We start from the raw sequence: 17,684 nt of genomic DNA, 5'->3' as shown, positions 1-17,684 counted from the left end.
AATTATCTACACTAATCTTGTATGTTGGTGGAATCCTCACCATTCTTCTAGACTCTTCCACCAACTTGAACTTTGCTAGAATTCTCTAGCATGTGCATGGATCTTTCTTTGTGTATGGGCCGGATCAATTATCTTTGGACCAAGACAAGATTACAATTCAACAACAGGAACCAAAGGGTTCCGTCAAGGAATCGGAATACATATCGTCATGGTAGCCAAAGGGTTTATTAAAGGACTCCACATACAGATCAACGCAGGGGTTGTTACCAAAGGAGGAGGATGAGGTGGTGGCGGTGGCGGTCGAAAGAGTAGCAAGTCTTGCTGTGAGGTTCTTGTTACTTGCTCTGGCCACAACTGGGGCGAGGATTTTCCCAACTTTCACTGCAACTTTCATCATCATCATAAACGCACGCACGACAACAATTTGCCTATTCGATCTTCTGTTTAGGGTTTAGGGTTACCGGGGGCGGTAAACAATATGTAAACAAATCCAACTTTACTTTCGGTAGCCCTGTATAAATAAATAAAGGTTTTTTTTCTTTGAGATTGATATAAATTTTTACTTTGATCATTGAGATTTGAAATTGATAAAAATAATCCCTGAATTTGTCTACCATAAATCATTTTGGTCATTTCAAAAATTTATGTTAAATAAGAATCAAAATAACAAAAATACTCTTAAGTTAATAACAATGAGCCAAAATGATTTGATAAAACTGAGGGTATATTTTGTCATTTTTTTTTTATTTAAGAGATATTTTGGATAAAAAAAATCATAAATAAATAAATAATCCCCAAATGATAGAAATTCATGATTCTTACCATCTAAATTTCTTATATTTAGTGTCGAAGTGGCAGAAAGTATTGTAGGAAATAATCACATTGATTATACAGATCTTTTTTCTGTTTGGACAATGACATCAACAAGCTCGACCATAATGTCCAAGACTCCAACCCTTACTACAATTCCAGTGGGAAAAATATGGAGGGGGAAAAAAGTAAAGTCTGGCATCCACATATCCACTGAAGACTCAAAGAGTTCGAATGACTTCCAAAATTCCAAATCACAGGTTTTGCAAATGTCAAGCACACGTACAATGTCAACATCAAATTTCAAGATTTGTCAATCACAAGATATTCTCGATATAGATACGTGGATAAAAAATAAATAAAGATCAAGAGTGACTTCAAGCTACATCTCCTACATGAGACAAGTAAGCATTTTCAGTGACATTTGTAGACATTGAAATTTCGTTGGTAGAAATTCAAAATTTAACCATGTGACTAGTCATAATTGACTAGAATAGGTCGTGTGCCTACACACGTGGCACATGATTCACCAAAGTAAAGTGAGGCTCAAGACTTGACACATGTCTTCATGAGGAGTTCCATTCAAATTAATGAAGCCAAATTCCAAAAAAGAGCAATTTATCATTTGGTCAAAATTCACAAACTAAGGGATTGAAACTGGATCTTCCAAACCAAAACTCACCTTTTGATCTTGAACAAATTAAGATTATGAGGAGTTTCACGAGGTGGGTGGTTTTCGGCTTTGATAGTAAAGGAATCGGCACATTTGTTTGTTGCGTTTGATGATTCTACACAAAAGTGTTTGGGTGTTTGTATTTGTCATAGAGCTTTATGAGTTTCCTTTCTAAAATCCCTTCTAGGTCATAGTTAGTTGACTAGGTAGTGTCTCTATACCTTTACACTCAAATCCAACTCCTCTCATTTTGTAACCCCAATGAATTCCCTCCCAAATAGATTAGAGCACATGGCTTATAGCGAGTCCGAAGGCCCTCCCTAATAGATTAGAGTAGTTTTTCACTCGAGTTTGAAGCAAATAGTAATTTTCCAGAAATATAGAGAATGTGAGATACCAAAATACTTGCTAGGTTTCTTGATCGAAATGGAGGTTACAGCTACAGAGAACTCAAAAGGTTACATTTTTATTCTCCAAACTTGGACTAGAAGCAAGCTAGTGCTTGTTTCTGGTAAGTAGCTTCTTGAACCAGTAGGCGGACATCTTTGGGTATCTCTTGAGGGTTTTGAAGTCTACGTAGACAATGCCAAATCTGGAAGTGTATCCCAGCCTCCATTCAAAGTTATCGAGCAACGACCAAGCGAAGTAGCCCATCACATTGGCTCCGTCATCTGCTGCCTTCTTCAGTTGAGTTATGTAACTCCTGTAGAAGTTGGCCCTTGTCGTGTCACGCAATCCCTCCGCAAGTGTCACATTGCCAGGGTCGTCCATTCCTGCAAATCGAAGAACACTAACTGATTCACAACTACGAAAGAAAAATGAAAACTAATCAGTAACTACTTGTAGTTTTCTTGTAGTGCTACCATTTTCAGATAAAATCACTGGTGGATTTCCATATCGCTCTTTTATGTACATAACAGCTTTGTACAAACCCCATGGCACTTGGTACAGCCAATAAGAATATGCCTGCAAAATGTTCAAATTATCTTCAATGAATAATGCTAAAATTTGAAGTGAAAGGAACTATTGTGATTGGATCATAATTAAGTTACCCTAGGACCAATAGGCACTCCATTCTTTGCATCTGCAAATTGCATGAAATACATACAAGTTAGAAGTGTTTTGGGGTTTATAGAAGCACTTTAGGAGCTTGGTATCGCTTCTGGAAAGAGAGAACATTTTTTGACAATCAAAAGCAATTCTGTATGCATTTGGCAGAAAAGAGTTGGAAGTGTTTTTGGGTTCATAGAAGCGCTTTATGGAAAAACACTTGTTAGATGCTTCTTCATAAAGTACTTCAAATTGCTTTTGTGAAAACACTTGTATTTAAAAGAAAATTTCAACTGGTATCTAATGAAACCACTTCTAGCATAAGCGCTTATGAGCGTAAGTACTCCTTATAAAAGCAACCTCAAACAAGCATCTAAGGTAGAGAGAGGAAAACATCTTACAAGCAAATCCTGCATTCCAATCCTGCTGGTACCCCAAGTCATTTGATTTTGATGGTTTTGGGTGATACATGTAGTAAGTAGTATATTGGTTGATTCCAACATAATCCATTGAACCCTTCACCATCTTAACCTCCTCTTTGGTGAACTTTGGCAGCCTGTCACCAACAATTTCTTGGACTGTTTTTGGATACTCTCCATAAACAATCGGGTGGATGAACCTACGAAAATCCAATCCGACAATTTTTTTAGTTATGATTTCTCTGTTGTAAATTTTCAGAGAATAGAATTCATTACGTATAGTTACCATCCGACATGAAAGTCTCTGGCCCTTTGAGCTGCAAGGTTGTCAGCCTTTGATCTTGTAAGAGGCTCATACCAAACAAAATCCAAGAGAATGCCAATCCTTCCTTTTTGTATTTTCTGAAGAATGCACATTACTCATTTCATTTGAAGACTCCAAAGGAGATATATAAAGCAGCATTTCAAGACAAAATAGTTTCTTTTACCTGATACTTTTCGCGATATCTCTGAACGGCAGCTCCGTGTGACAAAATCAAATGATGAGCAGTAATATAAGGCTCGGTTGCTGAATTTCCAGCCGTGCAATTTCCAAATGCTTTGGAGCATCGTCCTGGAGCATGGAATCCGTTATCATATCCAAGAGCAGCAATCACTCTAGGCTCATTGAAGGTCATCCAGTTCTTCACTCTGTCTCCAAACGTCTTGAAACAAAAGTCTGCATAATCAGCAAAGTCTTTCCTGCCAAAATTGAACCACATCTCAGATTCCAGTACTACTCTTGCTAGTTTGTCATAACATTTTTTGTATAACAATTTATTCGAAAATACAATCTTGGGTGACGATAAAGTTTGATAGACTTTTCACAGTACTTACACTACTTTGTCACTCAGCAATCCCAAGTACTTCTTCTCAAGAGCTAGGGGAAGATCATAGTGATATAAATTTGCATATGGAGTAATGCCTACAGAACAACAAGACATAAAAATCAAAGGCCATAGCTTCATAAGTTGTAGTTCTTACTTCAAATCGCCATCTTAGCGTACAGAAAATTCTATCATACAGCAATACATGTGACATATCAGCGTTTTTAACCACAAAATGCGACATCTGCACTTTTTACCCTCAGGCATAGAATGATAAAGACCACCATTTGATCAGCAATGTATGACTTGTATGTCATACATTGTTAGATGATCGGAACTCTCCGTTCCAAAAGTTTCACAGCATTTACCTCTTTTGAGCAAGTAGTTAATTAACCGATTGTAGTATGCAACTCCTTTCCAATTTACATTCCCAGTGCCATCTACATAAATTAAGAAACAGAAGTTTAGAACAAAATAAATATGAGAAATGAAAGAGGCATGAAAGGGATTAAGATCATTACTTGGAAAAATTCTGGACCATGATATTGAGAATCGATAGGCATCGAAATTTAGGCTTGCCATGAGATCAATATCGTCCTGTTGCAACAAAACCAGACTTTAATTTTCCTAACTTCAGACCTAAAAAAATCAACCACAATCAATATCTACCTTGAATTTGCTTTAGTTTTGTGTTTGAAACTTAAAACGGGCACTTTTGCTCTATGTCGCAACAAGGACTTTCATTCAACTGAACAATTAATACAGCGCCATTATCTTAAACCAATCATGCCCTATCACATAAAGAAGTTAACACGCATGTAGTGCGTGATTAGATTGAGATATCACCAGTAACGTCTTGGTCGTGTTTTAAACCTTTGCTTTTTTACACTTGTGAAGGTGGTTGTGAAACCGTAGAGGTTTGGTCATTAGATCTGTGCATGTTTGTCACTAGGCTTATGCATCCTCTGTTTTTTTACAACTGCTTCAACATATGTAGGATGAATACATCAAAAGGCAGATGAGTCTCTTTAATTTCTTTCTAATTTGTACATAAAAAAAAAATAAAAAATTCAATGAAAGCGGAAAGAGAAAATAATAAAAGAATTATGAAAAATCCACCAGTTATACTGTAAATAATCTATTTTCTTATAAATTGTCATACAAAATACTTTAGCTTTTTTTTTTTTTCGATAAAATTAAAATGGCAACCTTAAGTCAACAAAACTCCCTGCTTTTGCGAGGGTCGCTAGAATATCTATCCTTACTTTGCAAAAAGTCTATTTTCACGAGTCAAACCCTTAATGTTCCAGTCCAAAAAGACATCGTTTTTGTTGTGCCGTTTTTTTCCGATAAATTTACGATGGGAAAAAAACAAACTTACTTTGTATCGGTGATACTGGTCCACAGCAACATCTGCTGTACCATTATTTGCAATAATTCCTATATCCAAATAAAAAATAAATATTCAACAAAAAAAATAAAAAAATAAAACTATTATTTTTCTGATAGTACTGCAAACTGAAATTAAATAAACAAATTTGTTCAATAAAACCTGTACATGTAATTACCGGGAATTTTAACAAATGCATCCCAAATGCTGGGCCCTCGACCCTCCTTGTTGGCCATGCCTTCGACTTGGTAAGCGGACGTCGCCGTTCCGAACACAAAACCCTTGCGGAAGCTGGCTCTGCTCAGCCCACCTGTGTCCAATTTCACACTGTCCGGCTCAAGAACTGAAGCTCCATTGTGCTCCGCCGCATGCGCGAAGCACTGTATCACAAGAAAACCTAGAAGCATGCACAAAGGAGTTCTCATCTTCCAGCAGCCCAGCTACAGAAGAAATTTAGAGAGAGAGAGTACGGTGTTGAGAGGAGAGTGTCGTTTTTATAGATAAGAAGAATGAGTGAGAGTGATGAGCCGAATATAATTTTCATTTGCTTCCTAAAATAAACGTACAAAAACGGATATGGAGTGGAACTGTGGCACCAGATCCAGATCACACTTGGTCCCTGCATGGGGCTACATCTACATGCATGGGACCATCCACATTTCAATCATGAAAAGGGTAATCTGGTGTCACACTGGAATAAAGTAAACATGTTTTTATTTAAATATTTTAATTGCTATGTTTTTGTCCATTGTAGATTTTATATTTTGGTTTATTACGACCATTAAATGTATATGACCTAAATTGATTTTTAACCTTATCTTTTGATAAGGAGTAATCTCCTTCACTAACTTTGAAACGTGAGGAAACTTCTCACATTAAATAATTGGATGGAATTCCTTCTCTAAATAGAGAAGATGATCCCACTCATTCTTTTGTTCCGTTTTGAATATTTACTTTTTTTATTTCATCTGTTTTGATTCTTTAAGATTTTCAAGTCCCTGATTTTGTCAAACTTGCAACGTATACTTTATCTTTTTGCATACACACACACATTTAATGGTTTATTACATTTAATGGTTTATTACCACCATTAAATGTATATAACCTAAATTGATTTTTAACCTTATCTTTTGATAAGGAGTAATCTCCTTCACTAACTTTTTAAGAATGCATCTTTGCTCACCACCATTTAGTGTGGTATATGCTCACCATCTTATTTATCACCATTAGATGATTTTGAATTTTGAGATTTGTGCTTATCCACTACACGAATCTCAAAATTCAAACTCATTTAACGGTGATAAATAGAGTGATGAGTATACACCACAGTAAATGGTGGTGAGCAGAAATGCTCCCAATTTTGAAACGTGAGAAGGCTTGTCACATTAAATAATTGGATGGAATTCCTTCTCTGAATAGAGAAGACTAGAAAATAAGTCTACGCGTTGCGGCGGAAACCACTATTTCAGGCATAACTGCATAAGTAAGACACATTTAACCTGAATAAATTCAACACAATCATGAATGAACAGAGGGACACATGTGTGAATGAGGTCGATAAGAAACAGAAGAAAAAAAAAACATGCAATTCACATACATTTTGTGTAGTTTAGATGGCAAAATATGTGTCGTGCAGGGCATACACCTATTTCAGCACTTAATAAAAAAACATAGAAAGTGTTAAGTACTTGTTCAAGTAGCTAATTTTCCAAGCACAGATGTTCAAAGGCAAAAATATGTAGAAGCCCTGTTTCCGTATGAAACAGAAGAAACATAAGTAACATGCAGTTAAATGGACCAAAAATTCAAATGTACCAAGTAACTAAATATACCATTACAATCAAACGTACCAATATAACCAAATGTACCTAACAACGAGTTTTGTACATTCTGGTTAATTTACTAAAATAAATATTTTAATAAAAAATAAAAAAATCTTAAATTATCATAATAAAAGATGAATAAAAATAGGAGGAAAAAAAGGGAACGCTAATGTGAATAGACTTCTAATGAAATAAAATTAAAGTACCAAAATTGTAGGGAAAATGTTAAATCAAATTGCAAAAGGAATAAATGTTTAGTCTATGACATTTAAAAACAAGGCGTCTATATCAAAACGTCCCTAATATTATACTATCAGAAACAGAAAAAATATTGGAAAATTTTGAAATATGTCCAATTTTATAGGCTAACTTTTGAAATATGTCCAAATTTTAGTGATTTTTTACTTTTGAAATAGGTCCAATTTTTAGTTAATTTAGACTCATATCAAAAGACCCCTAAAATATTTAAGGATTGATTAGGACAAGTAACGTATGGAGTTGTAGACATGATTTGTCATTTACTAATCAAAGGCAGGGTAGATTCGTAAAGTTGGATTGCCTTTCTCGGGCGTCGGCAGGCAACTTGACAATTTGGACCAGCACACTTCTGTTTGTGATATCTAGGCTTTGAATTTACCAGAAGACAATGTGGGGTTGTGATTCTAATTTCTAAAACGTTTGATTAAGATCAAGAAATCTTTGATCCAAAAAAAAAAAAAAAATCAAGAAATCTTATCGTAGGAGATTAAAGTAGCTTCATAGTATATAGGCAAAAGAAATACTAAGAAGACTTTCTCAAAGTTAAACTTTGCATGCATCTCATAATTTAACGTTAATTTTCACGCTAATTTATAAACTTTATAAAAAAAAAACATGAAATGACAAATAATTTATAAAAAATTTCATTTTAAAAAAATCTCATGAGCATTTCTCCTATAGGCAAACCCAGGTGATCATTTTAGTCAAAATTTGCTAGTATAAAAAGATGAAAACTACAATAATTGAAGAGATAGTGACATACTACCATGATCATTTTGTCAAAAGTAAAAGCATTCATCATTAAAGTGGCATTTGTGAACATCTTATGTTGGTCAGGAAATCACGTATTCGTGCACCCACACATAAAAATTAAATCAACTACTAACGGAAGCATAAATTGGAGGTGATTTATTTTGCATTTTATGTTTTTATGTCGATTTTCCAATGTCATTTTTAAAATGACACAAAGTTATGGTCCCTGTACGTATTTATTTTTGTGAACCAAACCGTAGGTCCCTAGTTATACGAAGGGCCCGACCACCACTGTGGAATCGACAGTCACATACTTTTTTTCTTCTAAATTATATTCATCGATTTCATTTAAATTATTCAATTTGACGATCGAAAATAAACAAAAAAATTTAAGAGAAAAAAGAAGCATGGTTATCAATTCTCTTTATAGGAATGCTTGATTTTGTTTTTCGGTTTTTTTAGATCAATCCTCTTGCTTTTACTTAGAGCTTGTTTCTCTTTTAAAATGACTGAAAGTACTTTTAGAAAAAATGTTTTTTTTTCTTTTCTAAAAGCACTTAAAATACTTTTTACAAGAAGCATCAGTTATGTACATCTTGAGCTTTAAATGTTTTTTCAGGTTCACTTGAATTTTAACTATGAATTGATTTTAAAAAAACATTTTCACTAAAAGCGTTTTCAGCTATTTTAAAAGAATTTTCTAATGGTTCCTTATGTGTCTATTTGTTTTGTATCTAGAGTGATTTGACGCTCCTCTATGCAAACATGCTAGCGACTAGTGAATGACAAAGCGTAGAATTTGCTGCAGGGATTTGGACCCCATCTGGATCTAAATTGTGAGGATCTTAGGGATCCTCACATTGTAGCTGTTCATCGTACATCATGCAGTTAGAAATTATTTTAAATTTTTTTATTTAGAATTAAACAACAAATAGTACCTAACGAAAACTGATCGTACGGTGCACGATGAACGGTTAAGATGTGAAGATTCTTAAGATCATCATCATTGGGACAGGATCTTCGACTGGTCATTGGTGTTGTAGACAGTTGTCCATTTTCAAGGAGACCCAATTGAGGGATGGTTGATAAGTATGTGAATAAGTTCTTCAGCAGACATTGTTGAAGCACGTGAACTTGAATTTTGGATTCTAAGATGACAAGCCTGCCTACTTGATGATTCAATAATTGACCATGGAGAGGAACACAACAAATGCCGTAATTAAGTGCATCAGTTTTCCGAGGCCCTTATTTGAAAAGAATGAATTTTCCGCATCATTGTCTAAACCGATGAGTGCAGAAAGAGAAAAGTGGTGTGTCGGAATCATTCGCATCAAAGAGATGTGAAGAATGTGCAAAAGGTGAAATTACTAATAGCATAATAATAAAATACTTGGTACATCGCAAACTACTTCATATTAGTAAAAGCTTAACCGTTTTGAGTAGTGTTGCAATTAAATTAAAACGAGTTTTGCTATTTCCTAACGATAAATTCTCACTCCTTAGATGTAAGAAGTCGTTCTGCTTTATCAATAGAGCTCAGTTTGACTTAGAATGCCAAAATACTTTCTTTTGCTTTTTTTTAATGATTTACCTTTATATATATACGAGACTATGATTTGCAGGTAAAAGAACGCTTTGTATATAAGAAGCCAATATTTAGGGTTTTTAATGTATTGGGATCATTCCAACAAAAAGAAAAAAGAAAAAAGAAAAAAGAGAGAGAGTGTATTACGGTATTGGGCTCATGGGGATGTGAGTCGCGGGTCACCCAAATTAAGTTGATCCCGCCAGATGGAGTGGGCCGGCCCAAATCATAACAAAAAAGGCAGGCTTTAAATCGGCGCGCAAGACTTTTGAGGATACAATACAAAGCTGTGCGTTTCATGTCTGAAATAATCAAACTGAATCTCATTTTTCATTTTTCTCGGCAACCAAACATTCATTTTCTCGCGTTTTTTTCCCACCCTGATCCGGCGAAACGATCGGAAGCGCCGATGGACAAGGTGGAGGAGGAGGTGGAGAAGGCGAAGAAGGAGTGGGACGAAGCGTACAGTAACGTCGTACAGCAAATAAAGGCGATCGAAGAGTACGGTGAATCCACCGGAGCTGCTACTATGGAGTCGCAGAAGGACTCGCTGCCCAGGATGAACGGGCTCGCACAAGACGGCTTGTCGTTGCTCAATTCATTGCAGTTCAAGCTCGATCTGTTCGCTCCGCAGTTGCCCACCGACGATCAGGTCCAATCCGCCAAGGCCTTGCTCGAATCCTGGAAAAACCGATCCCACAGGTAATGGAATTCTCAGTTTACGTTTCTGTAGAAGTCAAGGAATTGAGTCTTTGATTTAGGGTTGTTTCAGTTCAGTTATATTATTCAATTTAATGCAACAAATTAATCTCTTTAATATATTTTTTGGTAAATTAAAGCTCTTCAATTGAAATGAAAATATTGATTTTTTTTTGGTAATTCTATTGTTTTTGTGGTTTTTCTGATCAGTTTGCGCTTGAGTTTGAGGAATGCAAATTTGCAAGCAAAGGCTAACATGAGGAAAGCTGCTCAGAAAGAGGTATTGAACTACTTTTTTGGACTAATTTTGGGTAGTTTATGAATCTCTTGGACGATAATGCTTCACATTACCATTGTGAATCGTTGTGCGCTAGATCGTATTGTCTTTGGGTTAAACTGTTTTTATGTAGATACTGTTTGATTCCCTTGATGTGAGACAAAACAAGATAGTTCTTGGTGGATTGTCCTTTATTGAGAAACGATGTTTGGAACGAATTGTGATTGATTTAGCTGTATTTGTTGCAGAGAGAACTTCTTTTGGGAGGTGGAGAAGAGTCCACGATTCGTAGACGCAACTTACAGTACGTATCAACTTCTAAATGGCTTTCAGTAAACTGGTATCTATTTTTTGTGTTTGCTTCACTTGTTTACATATGCATCGTCGTTAAGCTGGAGCAAAATTTTGATGAGCTTGACTACAGTTTTCTCATACTGTTAGATGAATTTGTTATTTAAAAGCTTTTGATTTATTGGTTTTCTCCAGAACAAAGGCTGGAATGACATCTGCCGCAGAAAGCATCACTGAGAGCCTTCGCCGTACTCGTCAGCTGATGGTTCAGGTTAGTTGCTGTATTTTCTTTCTTTCCGATTTACTTTATTGCTTACATCTTTATGAATCTGTTGTATGAGTCTCCTGGTGGGATGAAATATTTGGTTTTCTTATTTGTTCGTGTGTAGGAAGTTGAACGAAGTGCTGGCACACTCATGACTTTTGGTGAGTTTCTTTCATTCTTCTACATCAAATTAGTTTGTATGTGCTTAGAGTGTGGCACTGCAATTTTTTTGACTTCTTTGAACAGCTTATCTAATGACAACGTGCCTTAGAGATTGTCTACGTTAAAGACATAATGTATACGTCATTGATCTAGGTCCATTTAGAACGACCTTTCTGCTTGTATGCAATATTTGAAATACGAATATTAGTATTACAGATTTCGAAAGGTTGTTTTCCGTTGTTAGATAAATACTATATATGTTGGTTTGTGCAGAGGAATCTACTGGAGTGCTGAAGAAGGCTGAAAGTGAATATAAGGGACACCGTTCATTGTTGATGCGAACCAGAAACCTACTCTCGACAATGCAACGACAAGATGTCATTGACAGGTTCCGAAGCGAAAATTTCCTTCATCATAGAACTATTATGTACATCTGCAGATCCTAACATTGAATTTTATCTGGACAGGGTGATACTTGTGCTAGGATTCTTCTTGTTTTCTTTAGCTGTTCTATATGTCGTTTCAAAGCGTATTGGTCTGCTGGCGCTGCAGAGGCAGGTCACATCTGCCATTAAGGCTGGTATGGTTGGGCGAGCAGAACTCAGACCTGGAGCTGTTGAAGATGCCGTAAATCATGCCCAGGCCTATGGCAATGCAGCTCATAATGTCGAGGAACCTCTAGAAAGAGTGATGCACGACGAACTACGATGAATTCGAGTTACGCATTGCCATTACGACATTACGACATCTCTGTGTCTTAATTTTTTGTACCTGCACTCTTATTTTCATGTTGGTTTCTTGGAGCCAGCATCGTTAAATATGTACAACGTTTTTTCTTTCCTTATCATATTTGGAAATAGCAATCTCGCAATTTTAAGGGAAATTGATTGAAACGATCTTCTCTGTATTGTTCCAATTTTATCAGATGTCTTTGAACGGACAAATTGATTGAAATGATGAAAGTATAAATGTTAATTGATAACATGTTGCTTCTCTGAATTTTGTCAATTTGATGTTAAATTTTTATTGATTTGTCGTCAGTATTTGATTTTGACCATTGTGATCAATATTTTTATTGATTTGTCATCAATATTTATCCGTTGAATCCTCATCGCATCCAATTTTTTAAATCTTTAACACATTGCCGAGCACAATTGATGACAAAATGTAATTCCATAAACAAATAAATAATTACAACATAAAGTTAAATACTTAGAACTTTCCCCACACAAAAACCAAGCAAACAAAGGATTCATAAAAGGTGAAAAACAAAGAAACACAGCTGAATTTAGTTTGATCTTCTGATTCTGCATTTGATAATCGCGTGCCCGATCGCTGGCCGGCCGGCGGAAACACTAGACACACGAGGAAAAACAACACACCTAGTCGACTCGCGGCTACTTTTATCACTAAACCACCAACTCCAAGCTGCAAGGTCATGAGCCATGGAAAAAGACGGCCAATTTGCCTATGCACTGCCGTTTGTGACGCACCAGACGACAGAGACTATTTCTTGATACTTCACAATTCATGGAAAGTATCCTTCTCATCCTTCCATCGTATCGAAACTCGCAAACCCATGAAATCCAGAAGAAAAAAAAAAAACACTCCCATCTTTCTTCTTTCCTTGACGCTAAGAAGCCCTCCGTGTTTCTTCATTGCGGAGTCAACCTCCAGACACGAATAAATGCATCCTCACCAGAGCTGACCACAGTGTGCTCATCAATGAAAGCTAAGCCGTACACCCCACCCAAGTTTGCACCCTTAATGGTTGTACGGCTTGCTGGAGGCTTGTCGACTTCGTATATGATAACACACGTGTCAAGAGATCCAGTTGCAACCATCGTGCTATCAGGAGACCAAGCAAGGCAGTTTATCCGGGCAGTATGGTACAGCATGTTCTTAAGCTTGATCTGGAAGAAGAAAATAAAGCACAATGTTTACTAGGAATTAGTTCAACGATAGCCAATATGCAGGAGTCGTTCTAAAGTTCCCGTATGCAACCACATAATCTATCGAACGTAATTTTATAGTAAGATGAAAGATCACGTCACAACTACCTAATTTATTAACAAATCAAATTCCAAGTTCTCAACACAAAATTTGCAAAGATATATAATCATTTATTTGACATTCCAATATGCACATCTATCATTTCATAAGCTATACTCAAATGTGAAAGTCACAAGTGTGCTGGCAAGAAAGATATACTTGCTGACAAGCGAATGGGATATAGATTTTATCAGTTGAACTTGATCAATTTGCCTGTATCACACTTATATCTCTTACAAATCATACATTTGATTTTGACTAAATTTGGTTAAACAAAGAAGATCAGCTGATAAGGGATTGATGCATACATCTAGAACTTCTACACACGCATGCATTGACAAACAAAAACACGTCTTATTTATCCTTTTTCACCATAAATGTCAATAATACCAGAACAATGATTATAATATTAGAATGATGAAATTGAAAAAATGGCTGAGGACAGTGAGCACACTACCTCTCGAGAGGCACGGTCCCAGACAACAGCTTCTCGGTTCAAATCTCCTGATGCAAACATAGAAACATCAGGAGAGTAGCGTATGACAGAAATGGGCCCCCGATGCTTCTCCAAAACAGCCTCTTCCTTAAGTGTATCACCTGTTACAGAATACATATGCAGTTTACCGTCCTGCCCACCAACAATGGCTTCACTTCCATCCGGTGATAAAGTACATGCAGTCACAGTGAATCCAAGGTTAATAGTTGACAGAACTTTTGTGCCATGGAGCATGACAACTCCAGAATCAGTTGAAACCAAAGCAAGTTCAGGAGATAGAAGGGCAAGGCTTATGTCCTTTGGCTGACTTCCAACATCAATAGCCTTTGCATCTCCACATTGATCACTGCGGAGAGGAACTCTCCAAACCTAGGTAGTCATAAGAAAAATGCAAGAGGAAAGAAACTGAGATAAGGTGAAACCCAAACGACGCAAAACAGTATTCATATAGAATAAAAAGTAAAGAATATACTGTTGAATTGTGAGAGACTAAAAGAGTACACAATTTTTGTCACCTTATTGTCAAATCCACATGAAACAATTTCTTCGTCAACAGCTGCTAAACATTTTATCTGAGAATTTTCCTTCCCTTGTAACTTCCCACCATATCCAGCACCTTGAATCCATTTAACAATGAGACCATCATAGCTGCTAGACAATATAAGTTTTGGGTCACTCTTTAGAACAGCTAATGAAGTAACATTCTTCATGTGTCCGGATATCAGTAGAGGGGCTTTATCAAGGTTGCTCGCTGAGAATATACTAATGAAGCCTCCGAGAGAAACCGTAACAATATGATCATTCTGCCACAGACACCCAACTAGCATGTCATCCACTCCACCCGATCCAGGAGGCGGCAACATTTTCCTCAGCTTCCCATTATTATCCTCAGATATCTCCCATACTTTTGCCGATTTGTCAGCAGACACAGTCAGAACCTAATCAGCACATTCAATCAGGGAACAAACACAAAGAAAGTTTATAACACAGACAAAATAAAAAGACACAAAATTGCAATCTTTATAATACAGTTACGGTGACTAAATGAACAATAACTCTTGGGTAGAAATTACCAATCCAATGTTTTACCTGTTTACCATCAGGACTCCAGCTAAGAGCATAAATGCTGCCTTTGTGGCCATCTTCGGCGGACAGCTCTCCGATCTTCTCCGCAGTCTTTCCATCATAAACAATACCACTTTTATCTGAGCTTACAGTGATAAACTTACTACCATCTGGACAGAACCTTATACAATTTACAAAATTCGAATGATCCCTAAACATCGAAAAATCAATAAAATATTTCGAGTCAGGGCAGCAACATAAACACACACACAGACATACATAATTACAATGTGATTAAATCAATAAGATTTCGAGCTAAATTATGTTAAAGAACAAACCTGAGAGACAGCTTGAATTTGAAAGGCGGTCCTTCGTAGAAATTCACCAAGAAATCCTCCCCACAAGTGACGATTCGAAAGGGTCTCGTCGGCTTAAACGCACAGCTTAACACACGCTTCGAGTGCCCATCAAAATCCCCAACAGTTGAGCCCGAATCCCACCTATTCAATCCATTCAAATTCCGTCAATTTTCCCACTAACCAAACACAAAATGCCGGAAAATCCACCAAAAAAGAAAACCCATTTCACAAATTTTAAATTGAACAATCAAGACGACGACGCTTACATGAACGCGCGAACGAAAGACTTCCCTTTGCCCTCGCCGGAAGCAACGATCCTCAACCCGTCAGGGGACCACTGGAGGTCGTCGATCCGACCCGAGAGGACCTTGAACTCGTTCTTCAACACGAAGTCGTTGTGGGTACCCCATATCCTGACGGTTCCGGAGACGTCGGCGGACGCGATCCACTCGCCGTTGGGGGAGAACCTGGCAACAGTGACGGGATAAGCGTGCTCGGCATAAACGGCGACGTCAAGGGGGTTCTGGAGGCTCATGATAATTACGGATCTTCCATTGGTGTAGAGGAGCTTGTCCGATTTGGGGTCGCCGGAGATCAGAATCCCACGGCCGCGCTCCGTTGACGGGACACAGGCGTAGGCCTCGGTGAGCTGGGGGGTCATTTTTGGGATTTTGGGAAAAGTGAGAAGTGGGGATTTAAAAGCGCCGGGTATATATAGGCGGTGGGGGGTACGGATAGAGTGATGATGGATGCCAGTGTAGCGCTGTGCGAGTTTTGGAAATGTTCAAAAGGGAAAGTGGACGGGGAAACGTGTTGGTGTGGGAGTCGTCAGATCCAAGATAAAGAAGAGAGGATCCTCGTTATATTCATTTTGCAAGCATCCTGGAAATTTTTAAATCACATCCCTTCATCGTACATCATGCGATAAAAAATTATTGTAAATTTTTTTATTTAAAATTGAATATAAATAAAACCTGACGAAAACTGATCGCACGATGAACGAATGTAATTAAAAGATCTCTGAGATCTTCATGAAAAGGATCCGACGAAGATCATTTCTCAATAAAGAATTGTCTTTGTCTTCTCCTTCTTACTTTTTTTTTTATTTTTTATGTTTTTTACCCATCGCCCCACAAAACACATACTTATTTTCATTTTGTCACGTAAGACTCATTATATGCCACTTAATCTCTCATAGCATTCTCTTTCACTATGCTCATTTTCATTCTTTCAGTTAAACAAGTGTTAAAATGGCTTACGTAGCTCTTATGTAGTTCATATGTCAAAAATAATAGGTTTAACGTTGTCATTTTCCTGATTAAGTGAATTCACATTATCAAATGAATTTTTTTTTTATTTTTTTTTTTTATTTTTACAATTATGGTCTAAAAGTGGAGCGATTTCTTTGTGGAGATGTTGTCTGACGAAAACTGATCGCACAATGAACGAATGCAATTAAAGGATCTCTGAGATCTTCATAAAAAGGATTCGACAAAGATCATTTCTCGATAAAGAATTGTCTTTGTCTCCTCCTTTTTGCTTTTTTTTTTTTTGTTATTTACCCATTGCCCCACAAAACACATACTTATTTTCATTTTGTCACGTAAGACTCATTATGTGCCACTTAATCTCTCATAGCATTCTCTTTCACTATGCTCATTTTCATTCATTCAGCTAAACAAGTGTTAAAATGGCTTACGTAGCTCTTATGTGGTTCATATGTCAAAAATAATAGGTTTAACGTTGTCATTTTCACGATTAAGTGAATTCACATTATCAAATGATTTTTTTTTTTTTTTTTTTTTTTTTTTTTTTTTTTTACAATTATGGTCTAAAAATGGAGCGATTTCTTTGTGGAGATGTTGCTCAAACTCTCAAGTAAGCACAATTGCGAATGCTGGTACTAATTAGGGTGTGATCTTAAGAAGATGACAGTAAGTCAGGCTCTTTCGACCAAAGAAGAAGTAGGGGTGGGTGATGGGGGAGAAAGCCGCCATGGCTGCTTTTCTATGGCGGATCAGATTTCTTCTAGCTAATCCATCAAATCAATGGATCCATGCCATTAAAATTTGATCTAACGGTTACAAATAGGGGTCCATTTTAAAAGTTATAATAACTTCAGCCGTTTGATCAAATTTCGATAGCACGGATCCACTGATTTGATGGATTAGAAGAAAGGGAACGCAACGAATTAATGGGCAAATGGGTCCCTTTCGACCAAAAAATAAATAAAATTATAGGCAAGTGGGTCTCAATTGTGCGAAAGCAAAAGGTGTCAGAGATCTTTTACAAACTTAAACGAAAATGCGGCGTAGTGAGAGATGTTGTATAATTATGGGGGTAAAGTGCGAGAAATGAATTTCAGGGGGCAAATTGAAAGCAAGTATGAGT

At 36.8% G+C, this 17,684-nt stretch overlaps 3 protein-coding genes across 3 annotated transcripts; 1 reads left to right on the top strand and 2 right to left on the bottom strand.

The window, feature by feature from the left end:
* Window positions 1–1,877: 1,877 nt before the first annotated feature.
* On the bottom strand, window positions 1,878–5,876 carry LOC137710464 (beta-glucosidase 44). Its single transcript, XM_068449487.2, has 11 exons — window positions 5,387–5,876; window positions 5,200–5,258; window positions 4,340–4,415; window positions 4,187–4,258; window positions 3,829–3,916; window positions 3,441–3,693; window positions 3,239–3,354; window positions 2,935–3,152; window positions 2,536–2,567; window positions 2,347–2,449; window positions 1,878–2,256 (listed from the first exon to the last, which is right to left on the bottom strand). Exons 1-11 carry the CDS (start codon window positions 5,631–5,633, stop codon window positions 1,979–1,981), a joined length of 1,542 nt encoding a protein of 513 aa, XP_068305588.2. The 5' UTR covers window positions 5,634–5,876; the 3' UTR covers window positions 1,878–1,978.
* Window positions 5,877–9,908: 4,032 nt separating this feature from the next.
* ATSEC20 (Sec20 family protein) lies at window positions 9,909–12,303 on the top strand. The gene is made up of 7 exons (XM_068449832.2): window positions 9,909–10,329; window positions 10,537–10,606; window positions 10,852–10,907; window positions 11,090–11,165; window positions 11,284–11,320; window positions 11,595–11,709; window positions 11,789–12,303. The coding sequence occupies exons 1-7, from the start codon at window positions 9,926–9,928 to the stop codon at window positions 12,030–12,032; spliced, it is 1,002 nt and encodes a 333-aa protein (XP_068305933.2). The 5' UTR covers window positions 9,909–9,925; the 3' UTR covers window positions 12,033–12,303.
* A 172-nt stretch (window positions 12,304–12,475) lies between these two features.
* LOC137710723 (actin-interacting protein 1-2) lies at window positions 12,476–16,108 on the bottom strand. The gene is made up of 6 exons (XM_068449830.2): window positions 15,560–16,108; window positions 15,273–15,434; window positions 14,959–15,145; window positions 14,385–14,807; window positions 13,831–14,238; window positions 12,476–13,234 (listed from the first exon to the last, which is right to left on the bottom strand). The coding sequence occupies exons 1-6, from the start codon at window positions 15,952–15,954 to the stop codon at window positions 12,977–12,979; spliced, it is 1,833 nt and encodes a 610-aa protein (XP_068305931.2). The 5' UTR covers window positions 15,955–16,108; the 3' UTR covers window positions 12,476–12,976.
* Between the last annotated feature and the right edge of the window lie 1,576 nt (window positions 16,109–17,684).

Source organism: Pyrus communis, chromosome 6 (assembly GCF_041283825.1).
Source record: "Pyrus communis isolate YQ-2024b chromosome 6, ASM4128382v1, whole genome shotgun sequence".
NCBI lineage: Eukaryota > Viridiplantae > Streptophyta > Magnoliopsida > Rosales > Rosaceae > Pyrus > Pyrus communis.
Note: the sequence above shows the minus strand (reverse complement) of the source record. Positions and strands in the feature narration are given on the sequence as shown.

Coding starts and splice junctions, on each gene's coding strand:
- LOC137710464 (XM_068449487.2), bottom strand. CDS start 5,633: ATGAGAACTCCTTTGTGCATGCTTCTAGGTTTTCTTGTGATACAGTGC. Junction 5,259..5,386: donor TGCATTTGTTAAAATTCCCG/GTAATTACATGT, acceptor ATTTGGATATAG/GAATTATTGCAAATAATGGT. Junction 3,153..3,238: donor AGAGACTTTCATGTCGGATG/GTAACTATACGT, acceptor GGATTTTCGTAG/GTTCATCCACCCGATTGTTT.
- ATSEC20 (XM_068449832.2), top strand. CDS start 9,926: ATGTCTGAAATAATCAAACTGAATCTCATTTTTCATTTTTCTCGGCAA. Junction 10,607..10,851: donor GGAAAGCTGCTCAGAAAGAG/GTATTGAACTAC, acceptor TATTTGTTGCAG/AGAGAACTTCTTTTGGGAGG. Junction 10,908..11,089: donor ATTCGTAGACGCAACTTACA/GTACGTATCAAC, acceptor GGTTTTCTCCAG/AACAAAGGCTGGAATGACAT.
- LOC137710723 (XM_068449830.2), bottom strand. CDS start 15,954: ATGACCCCCCAGCTCACCGAGGCCTACGCCTGTGTCCCGTCAACGGAG. Junction 15,146..15,272: donor AAATTCAAGCTGTCTCTCAG/GTTTGTTCTTTA, acceptor TTCGATGTTTAG/GGATCATTCGAATTTTGTAA. Junction 14,239..14,384: donor CATGTGGATTTGACAATAAG/GTGACAAAAATT, acceptor ATGACTACCTAG/GTTTGGAGAGTTCCTCTCCG.